The 12,167-nt window shown below is 35.2% G+C and overlaps 1 protein-coding gene across 6 annotated transcripts in view; it reads left to right on the forward strand.

Annotated features, from left to right (window-relative positions):
- The window catches only part of PHTF2 (putative homeodomain transcription factor 2), a 164,277-nt gene that overhangs the window by 121,415 nt on the left and 30,695 nt on the right, over nucleotides 1–12,167 (forward strand). For all 6 annotated transcript variants that reach the window (XM_043967329.1, XM_043967328.1, XM_043967330.1 and 3 more), the window contains one exon: nucleotides 1,277–1,432. In XM_043967329.1, the coding sequence (XP_043823264.1) occupies nucleotides 1,277–1,432 (156 nt within the window). The remainder of the gene's footprint in view (nucleotides 1–1,276; nucleotides 1,433–12,167) is intronic.

A 12,167-nucleotide genomic window follows, 5' to 3' on the forward strand; every position in this document is an offset into this window, starting at 1 on the left:
CCTTCCCACCATTGCCAAAGTAACATTCCTAGAATGTATAACTCTTCCCACCTACAAGTCTCAGCTATCTGTTACTTAAAGGCTGAAATTCAAATTCTGTAGCCTGGCTTAATTGCCTCTATGATCCTATTACAACCTACTTTGTGTTTTTATTTCACATTACAAAATGTAGTCCTGCTCATTTTTCATACTTTTAATTCATTTCTTCTTTAGCACTACTTGTTGAAATACTTCTTTTTAGCACTCATCACTTGTGACACCTCCTTGGGGAAACCTTTTCTCATTGTCTGTCTTTCCCCTCCCCCACTTTTCTTTTCAAGTTTTCTTGCAACACTTTTTTCCTTTCATTTGCCCTTGTCACATTCTGCCTTGTATAATTCTTATTTCATTTGAATATAAATGCTTAATTGTTAATGAAACTCCATAGAATAAGATGAGAAACTACTCTAACATAAACCAAATATCATGCTTTAAATATTACTTTCTTGAATGAAGAAGCAGTAGTAAGAATCTTTAAAAAGAAATACACAAACCAAAACAGATTTTTTTTTTCTGGTAAGATAAATGGAAAGAAGAGATGACTATCATTAGGCTGTTGTAAGCAAAGGTAAACTGTGAAGCACTAAGCATGAGTAATTGTTATTCTCTGTGAAACCCAATGGGTTCCTTCCTTCCTTCCTTCCTTCCTTCCTTCCTTCCTTCCTTCCTTCCTTCCTTCCTTCCTTCCTTCCTTCCTTCCTTCCTTCCTTCCTTCCTTCCTTCCTTCCTTCCTTCCTTCCTTCCTCCCTCCCTCCCTCCCTCCCTCCTTCTCTCCCTCCTTCCCAGGAAACTTAGAGCAAAATTTGATTCCCAACTTTGGTAATTAGCCTAGCTCAGGTGTCTGGTAACACCCACACTTTTTGCCCTTTTTATAGAGTTCTATTTTTATTCTTAATTGTCTTATTTTTATATAACTTAATTTTATAAGCAACCTTAAGTCCTTTTTGGAAGTAGGCAAGGTACAAATGCTAAATAGATTGTCTTAATATATATCTTGATGAAGGGCTTGTACTTCACTCAAGTGCCTGAAGAAGTTTATAAAAACATCTTTTATTATGTAATCTGATTTTTAAAGAACATTTTCATATATATTAGTCAGTCACTCATTCTGGGGAGAAAGATTATTTTGTGAAGTGTCTTTATGTTACCTGTCCTCAAAAAATTATTCCCAACATCTAAAAAAATCAGTCAGAATAGTTATGTACTTTTAACAGTGCTTGTGTATTGGTCAACTTAGGACAACCAAAGGATAATCACAAATGTCTCAGATGAAGTATCCAGTGAGGAAGGCCTGGAAACAGGATACCCATTGCGTCGCCATGTAGACAGAGCCTCTGAAAACATCATTCGAAATAGGAAGTCACATCATTATAAGAAGCATTATTCTACAGAGGTATGTTTTGGCCTTTAAAAAATTGTTGTCCTTTTCTTTTTTCTTTTTTTTTTTTTAAAGTTTGCTTAAATAGGAAAGCAAAAGAAATAACTTTCCATCTCAGTGATCTGTTTCAATTATATAGAATCATTTTGGACATTTTTTCTTAATGATTATAATTCATAACATTTTGTTATTTTGAATTAGTAACAATTTCCTCCCATTAGTTTATCATCATGAATGTCTCTTGTCCCTGTCAAATGCAAATATGCCAATAGCAATCTCCTTGGACGTTTGTGTTGGCTTTTCTTTTCTTTTTCTCTCTCCCCTCCCCCTACCCCAGATAATTAGTTTGATTTCTAGTTTTTGATGACTTTGTGTCTTGTTATTCCTACTGATTCTAAATAGAATCTATATGGAATTCAATAAAGGGAACTCAGCAAAGCTGGCAACATCCATGAGTTTTATAGGAGGATGAATTTTTTGCTCAGGTGCTTTGGACTGGTTAATCACCTCTGATGTCATGGGCACAGAAGAACCAAAGATTGGCCACTGAGGCTCTTACTCACTGGTTTCTAAGCTATTGAAGTTGCATACATAGATTTCAGACAAGGGTTGAATCAGGAAAATGTCTAGAACAGAGATAACTTTTGGCACAAGTGAAATCCTTATGGATTTCAGAGACCCTCCAAAACAGATGTGTTTCTTTTATTCCAGGCTACCACAAGTTCCAAAGTGTAAATGCAGCATTTTGCAATACAATGTGAGTTATAGAAAAAAATAGATTGTGTACAATTATGTTAACTTCAAAAGAACAGAAATGGTATTTAAGAATTGAAACATATTACAACAGATGTTCAGTTACATATTTATTTAGTACATTGTGCTTGATAGAGATTCAAAGATGAAAATTGACAGTCCTTTTTACAATACAGGTGGTAATATTTTAAGCAAAAATACCATGAGTAGTAAATGTTGGACATATAAAAACAATGTTAGTATTAACTCAGTAACAGATGAAGAGAACCAAAATCATGTTTATAAAGTTTACAAAACTTAAAACACCATGTAAAGTCTCAGTTCCCTCCCCCCCTCCCCCGCCTTCTGTTATTAGCCTTTAAATTTTAAAGCTAAAGTATCAAGTATGAGAAAAGAGACCAAAGGTATACATTTTCTCTAATTTGTGAGAATGACTTGACATGAAATTCATTCATTTAGTTATTCTTCTTACATAATTTAACTAGGATTTATGTAGGATGTGATGATTATTCAAAATCAGAAAGACCTTAAGAATCAAAGGAAATAAATACATCTTTGACAAGAAGAACAGATCTTGAAATTCTGAGACATCAGAGTATAATCTTTTATTTTTATTACTGCTGTGTTTTTAATTTCATTCCAGTTGGTTGCCTTGAAGGACTTTGGGATTTATCATCTAAGTATTATATAACATATCTTAATATGTGTATGTTCTCCTATTACAAGATTTCTGTGATAGATATACTGTAGAAATAATTTTTTTGATCTTGTGATTATAAAGCATATAGTAGGGAAATATACTTTCACAAAAGTTGTTTGTCCTTGTCATGGATGGTTTTCCATTGTCATGGATGACATCCAGTATTATCTAAATAGAAGAGATGCTTTAGTTTCAGATGATATTATGTTAATTTTACCAAATCCCAGAACATTTCAGAGCCTCCCTAAATGATATCCAGAGTCTCAAAAGTTTTTTGCCTAATTAGCAATAGGAAAAATCAAGTTGGTGAAAATATTTTTTTCATACACATATGTAGTTGGGTGGAAAGCCCATAAAGATTATCCATCAATAATGTATCTTGGAAAGATGTGCAGATGAACAGTGATCTAGGCCTAAAATCAAATGGGACAAAAACAGTAAGCATTTAGAAAATTGTTTACCACTTTCAAACCCCGTATTTTTCTTTCAAGTAAGAACCCATCTTTTTCACACAAGCATTTTTTTCAATGATGCCATATGGTTTAAGTCATAGAATGCCAAAATTTTCAGAAATTCACATTTCCACAAAAAGCATCATCAAGGAGATTATAACTAGAAAATGAGGTGTCCTCCCCAACTAATCAATCAGGGGCAGTTCCCAGGCTGTTTGGTACTTGAATCTCATTAAGAGAACTAGAAGAAGGGGGCAGCTAGGTGGCGCTGGATTCAGGAGGACCTGAGTTCAAATCCGGCCTCAGACACTTGACACTAGCTGTGTGACTCTGGGCAAGTCACTTAACCCTCAATCCCCCACCAAAGAGAGAGAGAGAGAGAGAGAGAGATAGAGAGAGAGAGAGAGAGAGAGAGAGAGAGAGAGAACTAGAAAACTTCCAGCAAGTTGAGGAATATTGTGGAATATTTATGGGGCAATATGAACAAGAGCTGCTTAGAATGAAAAAGTGTGAATGTGCTATTTTCTGCACTATTGTAGGGAGTGCCCAAATCAATGAGGTCACATTCATAGATGTATTCAAAGTATTATATCATTTGGTAGTTAATATTTCTAGATAATTGCAATTTAGCCAGAAGATTTCTGTGCAACAATATACCTGACGAATAATACTTATATTGTTACATTGTATTAAGATCACAAAGATCTGGATTTTTATAGTGCCAGTCCTGGCTTATATAATGCTTACGTATTAATGAAATATCAGCACATTTTGAATTATATATGAGGAAATGTGCAATTTTTGGAATCATACATGAATATCCTTATTTTTAAATATCTTTAGACAGAAGAGTTAAATTTTTATAACTACTCTTGTTAGCTTTTTTCCAGCACTTAAACTTTATAATTGAGTTCATTATATAAAACTCACTCTTTTACAAATTTACTTTACTTTATAATTTACCTTTACTTCACATTTTCTCTTCTAGTAATTGCTATTTTATTATTAATTAGCTAATTGTTTTCTCATTTAGTTTTCTACAGTTTTTACATATCGAATTCAGAAACCCAAAATTCAAAGTTATTGTAAAGAAACTAGTTAGAATCTTGTTCAGTTTTATGTTCTATTCTCATTCTTTTCTAAGCATAGTAACACTTGAACTTATCTAGGATTGTGGAAAATAAGATAATCCATATGAGTGAATTTTCTAGACATCTGGACCTTCTCCTTGAGTACAAAACATACTTCAAGGATCCATCATTTCATTTGGTATGGCTACTTTCTCTACTGATACAGATTACAACCCTTTTACATGTTATAGTGAACTAACCTGTCTTTATGAGTTGCAATGACAGAAAGAAATTTGTCACCCTCTGCACAAACTCCATCAAGGGTGTTAACAACACGTACAGTTTTTTATGGGTCATGCTCAAAACCTTTCTATCTTATTAGGGTGTTCCAGAACTTGCTGTTAATTATAACCTTTGGGAATCCACAATTCCACATAATGAAGAGAATAACAGTACAAAAACTTTTAAAATATTAGAATATTTCTAATGGAAATCTTTCTACTATGTAATGATTCCATGCCTTATGAAACATACTATATACTGAAGAAATATCATCTTTCTGAATATCAGTTACCATTTAACAATATAACACAGGGGGCGGTTAGGTGGCACAGTGGATAAAGCCCTGGCCCTGGCCCTGGATTCAGGAGTACCTGAGTTCAAATGCGGCCTCAGATACTTGACACTTACTAGCTGTGTGACCCTGGGCAAGTCACTTAACCCCCATTGCCCTGCAAAAAAAACCAAACAAAAAACCCCCAAAAAACCAAAAAACAATATAACACAATAGTCTTTTTCTCATGTGTTCTTAAGGTCAATAGGACTGTTTGCCCCTACATTAAGTTGGCCTAGATAACTGTATTTTTTATATTTTTCCTTTCCTGTCAGCTTTCAGATTCACTGTTGTCAATATGTCTGCCTGTAGGAACCTTTCCCTTCACCATATCTGATATATTATCTTCTATAACCCAGTGTGCTAAATCAGCGACCTTCATTTTCATATAATCCTAAATCAGCAGGATATTGGAAAGGCCCTTAGGATGATTCCATGTCTCCATTAAAGAGTATAGTGTTTAGATTTTGTGGCAGCTATTTTTTTTTTTTATGCCTCTGAAGACTTTTTAACTTTCAAGTGCTACTAGAATGTGACCACTAAAGAAGTGGGAAATTACTGTGTTAATTTTGTCTCCATAAAAATCTTAAGCTTATAACCTAAGACTTTTCTGCAGCTAAATAGGGCTGGTAATTAAGCAACAGGCATTGTACAAGATAAACGTCCCTGGCCCTCGTTTTCTCAAGTATACAGTGAGAGACTCATCTTGGCTAATTTCCAGGGTCCCTGCTGGCTCTCTGATATCTTCTGATCCTAATAAAATAAAACATTAGGTAAGAGGGATTATCTGCTCAGAGGGAAGAAAAGAGTAGCAATGTAAGAAAAAGCCTGTGGTTTGGAAGAATTGACACTTAGGGGTTTGATATTCTCAGAAGTTGCTTCAGGTGCCGTGTGTTTTGCTTTATTTGAGGAGCCTTTACAGCCTTAGGAACCAGGAAGGTAACTTAACAGAATTCTAGAGAATATATTTGAGAGAACAGTGGTAGGGAAATGCAGAACTGACCCGGGAACCACTACCAAAAAAGAAGCCTCTCCTTAACCAAACTCAGCATGCTTCCAAGAAAATCATACACTAGAGCAGGGCTTCTTAAACTTTTTTCACTTGGGACCCTGGGTATATAGGTATAAAATCCTTTTATTTTACTGTTGCCACATTTTTCATTACCCCCCCCATTCAGTTATGTGACTATGCACTAGAGCAACCATTCTTTTTTATCATAAAAGCATTTTATTATTTTCTAGTTACATGTAGAGATAGTTTTCAACATTTATTTTTATAAGATTTCTAGGTACAAATTTTTCTCCCTCCCTCTCCGAGACAGCAAGCAATCTAATATAGGTTTTATATATATATATATATATATATATAATCACAATAAACATATTTCTGCATTAGTCATTCTGTGAAAGAAGAATCAGAGCAAAAGGGAAAAACCTCAAAAAAGAAAAAAAAAGTAGAAATAGTATGGTTCAATCTGCATCTAGATTCCACAGTTCTTTTTTCTGGATTTGGAGAGCATTTTCCATCACAAGTCCCCTGGAACTATCTTGGACCCATTGTATTGCTGAGAAGAATCAAGTCTATCACAGTTGATCACACACTGGTATTGATACTGTGTACAGTGTTCTCCTGGTTCTATAGAGCAAGCATTCTTAACTTTTTTGGTATCATAGAGCTCTTTGGCAGTTTAATGAAATTTCTAGTCTCAGAATAGTGGTTTTAAATGCAAAAAATAAAATACATAAGGTTATAGAGGAAACCAGTTATATTGAAACACAGTTGTCAAGATATTAAAGAAATAAACACAAATTCTGTTGTGTCCAGGATCTGGGGTTGGAAGAAGAGAGAAACAACGTAAGCTGTTGAATCTTTGTCTCTTCCCTTGTTCCCCACTATATCCAATCATCAGGCCTCTGCCCTTAACCAGCCCTACCTTGAAGTATAACCTGGGTGTAATGGGGAGTTAACTAATAGAGGGGGTGGGAAAGAATTGCTAGAAAAGGAATTGGAGTCAAGTAATAGTGGAAAGAGAGGGGAGAATTGGAGACAAGAGGAATTCATGTAGCCACTTTATTATGTAAAGAACATACTAGAATGTGCTGTTGGAGTTCTGTTTGAAAGGTTATCTTAAATCACTTTTTTCATTTAGAATAACCACATGAAATACTTATTAAAAATTTTACTTTGTCCTATTTTAACCGAGAGATTTATTTTATATAGAAAAACTTAGAAATCCATAAGTATAAATTTGAGTAAGCTTGAGTTAGGGAATCTCATGGAAATTATTTGCACCATGAATCAGGACTTACTATGGTTTACTACCATCACCTGGTGGCAGCATAGCTAAACTTCAGGGGAAATCTCTGAAGGACTTGAAAGTCAGAAGGGTTGAAACAGAAAAAACATTGTGAATTAAGGACACCACCAACTGCTGATTCTAGAGAAAGGATTTAAGTTTCAGCACTATCATTTTAGTAGCACATGCCATTAATCTCACAATCATCTCTGATTTTGTAGTAATGCCTCTGGTTTACTGATTCATCTTGTTGTGTATTACAATTCATTGTTTGGTTTTTGTTTTGTTTTTTTACTCTACAGCTTCCTTAACCAGTCTTTCCTCACTTCTGTTTTAGTCAAGTGATTTTAGTTCTTTGCTACTATTCATTTTAATATTTTGATGAACTTCAATTATCCAGGTTCTTTATAAGTATTTTATTTTCTCTGGGTGTAAACAAATCCAGCTAATTTGGTTTTATCTGTAAACTTAATTAGCAGTTATATCCATATCAATAAAACTAGTAAATAATCTTGTTTTACTAGGTTTGCCTTCTGTGGAATGCCATTCAGTAATTCCCACCAGTTTGTTGTTGAGCTATAACATCATCAGCTTTGTCCCAATGTTATTTTAGTCTAGTATCTTCTTAAATTGTTGATGAATATATGTGTACAATACATATATACACATGTGTACATTTATGATATATTCTTTCCTGTGAAGGGCCCATTTTTCTGTTTTAACAATTGATCTGCTCAGGGCAACTAGGTGGCACAGTGGATAGAGCACCGGCCCTGGATTCAGGAGGACCTGAGTTCAAATACGGCCTCAGACACTTAACACTCACTAGCTGTGTGACCCTGGGCAAGTCACTTAACCCTCATTGCCCTTAAAAAAAAATTCAATCTGCTCTGATTTTTGAAAGAGGTATATTGGTTCTCATATAATAACTTTAGGCTCTTCTTGCTAATTTTAGGTTTATTTTTGAGTGCTTTGTTTGAATATTGGTATTCATATCTTGTGTCAGAGTTAAGCCAACAGTCTTTGATTTATTTGTTCTCTTTTCATTCAGAACTTTCCAATTTAGTTTAATTTAGGTTTTAACAATCAGCCTGTATAAGGATTTGAATTTGAATTTCAGTATTTCTGCCATGTATGAGTTAAAGAATGTGCAGGTAGAACTGGTTTTTTCCCACTTAAACCATTGTTAGATTTATTTATACAAAAGCACATTCATTAATTCCATTTGTAAGATGTTTCATAGTGTAATAGAAAGAACCTTGGAGTTGGAATCAAATCATTTTGGTTCTAGTTTTAGCACAGTGCCTGGCACATAGTAGGTGCTTAATAAATGTTTATTGATTATTGGCTGACTTTGTACCAGTTTCATTTTCCACAGGTGTAGAGTTTTCAATACTTGCAAGTAAATTTGATAATTTTGAAGATCAAATGAGATAATATTTGTTAAGGTACATTATAACTGCAAAGGCACTATATAAATGTAAGTTATTACTATTATTGTGCTTTGGTGAAAGTATCTTTGTTAAGACCTTTAAAGAGGTTGCTTTATCTTTAAAAGGTAACTTGGTATGGTAGAAAGAGTGGAAGATTAAGTTCTGAGTTAGGTACAAGTTAAGTTTAGTGCTTACTATGACCTTGAGCAATTCACTTAATCCTATTTACTTTCCTGTTTCCTCTTCTATATACCTTCTTCTCAAGATTATTGTGATAGATCATAACCCTAACCTTCCTGGATCATTGTTTGGGTTCTGATGGCTCAGAGTAAATAGCAATTCTTCCTTGTGTTGGCCAGAAACACTGAGGGTCTTCCCCTCCCAGATCGATTTTTTTCTTTTATTAGGTAAGGGAGGCTCTTTATTACTTCATTTCTTACCTAGCCTTGATTTCTCTATGGGTGTTGCCTCAGACAAACTGAGAAAAAGGTCAACTAAAGCATGAATTAAGGCTTAAAGATGGAAAAGTAAAAGACAGACTTATAGGATAGGGATTAAGATCATAATAGATGAAGAGCTGAAAGTGACCTCAGAGGCCATCTTGTCTGGTTCATTTATTTTACAGATGAGAAAACTGAGGCCCACAAAGATTAAGTCACTTGCCCCGGTCACTTGGGTAGTAAGTGTAGGAGGTAGAATTTAAACATAGACAGTCCTACTTCTCCAACTAACTTTACCCTAAAAAGGCCAAGGTCATCACTGCATCTGGGTCATCTCCAGTCTTTCTGATCTGTATCTTGCCACTGGACCCAGATGGGGCCAGAGGAGAGAGAAAGGCTGGTGACTTTGCACAGCCCTGTCTCATTTAAATCCAATTTATTGCAAGTTGTGACATCACCTCCCCATGTCATGGACCTCTTCCAGAATGAAGGACAAATAGCAACAGTTGTGAGGCTCAAAGAATTTGTGTGAAAGTATTTTCTGAAATTATCAAGTATTCTATAAGATTTTTAGTCTATACGCACCATTAATTTCAGGTAAATTTATGTACTGGACTATGTTATAAAAAGGAGAATGTGATGTTTAAAATCTAATGTGTGTCCTTACCTGCCCCCCCCCCAGTTTTGGGGGGTGGGGACTAACTAAGATTTACTGATAAATTCAAGAAGAGTTTAGGCTTTTAAGCATTTATTAAAGAGTAAAAATAACACATGGAGTACAGTAAAGCAAGAAAAGCCTATCGCCTTTCCTCTCTCTCTGCCACCAACCCGAAGTCCCAGAACAAAAAGAGCAATCCACAGCAACTTCTCCCAGAAGCCTCCTGTGAAACAGGAAGCAGGGCAGTCCCTACACACAGCTCCAACCTAATTGGCTGGTAGCATTGATTGACATGACTTACAGGCGGTCTATGAATAGATGTAACTTCCCGATGCCAGGCAGCTTCCGGAAGCTAGTCACATGCTTTCTTTTGGGGGGAAGGGGGGTGGGGGGCGTAGCCCTGGTTCTCACAATGTCTTTCTCAGCAGAGGGTGGCACCCTGATTCTCACAAGAAGCATCATGGAAATAGGGACCGGCTTTAGAAAGAACTTCCTTCTTTCAAGTCTTGACTCTGACAGACCAATTGCATGAGCATGGGCAAGTTACTTATCTGTTCCTGGCAAATTTTTTAAGACTTCAGGTTGCACTTGAGTTGCTGATCTATATTGAGGAAAGCTAATGGAATTCTCACAGGTCTGGAACAAAACAACAATAACAATATGTTTGATACTTCCAGAGTTGTTTATTTTATTAATTTGATTCTTTTTCTAAAATGATAAACTTAAAAGTTTTTAGAAGTGAAAATTCTCAAGCAGATGAAATTCCTGACCACAAAATAACTAAGGCACCTTGCTATCCCAAAGAGGTTGCTATAAAATACAAGCTACTTAAAATGTTTTAAATTTTAAGTCAGTGTGGCTAACTGTGCTGCTTTTTCTTTTCTGATATTACCCCCTATTTCAGAAATTTGAGTCTGAAAGATTGTAACACATGGTGCCCCAAAAGTCTTAGTGTAAATCTAAATTGTCAGAGTTTAAAATTGCACCAAGACTTTTGAGACACCTTGTATAACCTTGCTTTTTTAAAGCACAAAACAGCTTAGTCTCTTTAGAGTTTCTGACTGTCATTCTCTTTCTTCAAAAATTTTTTTTTAATTTAAGTTAATTTTTCCCCTCTCACATCTTTACTACAGGATAGTGAGGGGGTACTGTAGCAAATATTCATATTTAAACAAAACCCCAGCTTTTGCTATGACCAAAATGTATGTCTTATTCTGCATATTTAGTTTGTCACCTCTCTTTAGGAGAATGAGTAGCATTCTTCATCATTAGTTCTCCAGGATCATAGTTAGACATTGACTTGAATAGAGTTCAAGTCTTTTAAAATTGTCCTTTTTTAGAGTTGTTATAGTATAAATTGTTTTCCTGGTAATCTTCACTTTATTCTGCTTTCATTTCTTTTTGTTCCTTATCCTTTCCACCTTTACTTTTCTGAGACAGATTGATGTGTATTATTTTGTCATAGCAGACTGATAGAGATTCTAAAACCTCTATCACTTATTCGACTTTTTTTTTTTTGGTGAGACAATTAGGGTTAAGTGACTAGCCCAAGGTCACACAGCTAGTGTCAAGGGTCTAAGGCCGGATTTTAACTCAGGTCCTCCTGAATCCAGGGCACTGCACCACCTAGCTGCCCAAACCTCTATCACTTAAGTACTTTCTAGACATGTAAAATAACAATGTATACAAAGCATTTTAAGAAAAAGCAAAGGATAAGATTTATTCTTTATCCTCATTTAACTTGTCTATTTGAAGAGAGAATACAGAAACATATCAAAAGTTATAATATAAGAGTTAAATAATTCAGAACATAAGATATGTTGATAAGTGATGTAATATTAATTTCCAAATGGGTGGTAGAGGTCATCAAGGAAGCAGTAAGAGGTCACTCCTTAGACACAAAAACTTCTTAGAAAATGTGAGACTTGTTTTGAGACTTGAAGATTCAGATAGGCAAAGAGGAAAAAGGTCAACTAAAGCATGAATTAAGGCTTAAAGATGGAAAAGTAAAAGACAGACTCGTAGGATAGGGATTAAGACCTTAATAGATGTAGAGCTGAAAGTGACCTCAGAGGCCATCTTGTCTGGCTCATTTATTTTACAGATGAGAAAACTGAGGCCCACAAAGATTAAGTCACTTGCCCCGGTCACTTGGGTAGTAAGTGTAAGGTAGAATTTAAACGTAGGCAGTCTTAATTCTCCAACCATTCTATTTTCCACTATATTCATTGCCTCAGGTTTGGTTGGATCAGAAGATTCATTTTGGGGATAAGGAGAAATGAGGCAAAGAGGTAGGTTGACCTTGACTAAAGGATGACCTAAACTTAAAGATGA

Source organism: Dromiciops gliroides, chromosome 5 (genome assembly GCF_019393635.1).
Source record: "Dromiciops gliroides isolate mDroGli1 chromosome 5, mDroGli1.pri, whole genome shotgun sequence".
NCBI classification, from domain to species: Eukaryota; Metazoa; Chordata; class Mammalia; order Microbiotheria; family Microbiotheriidae; genus Dromiciops; species Dromiciops gliroides.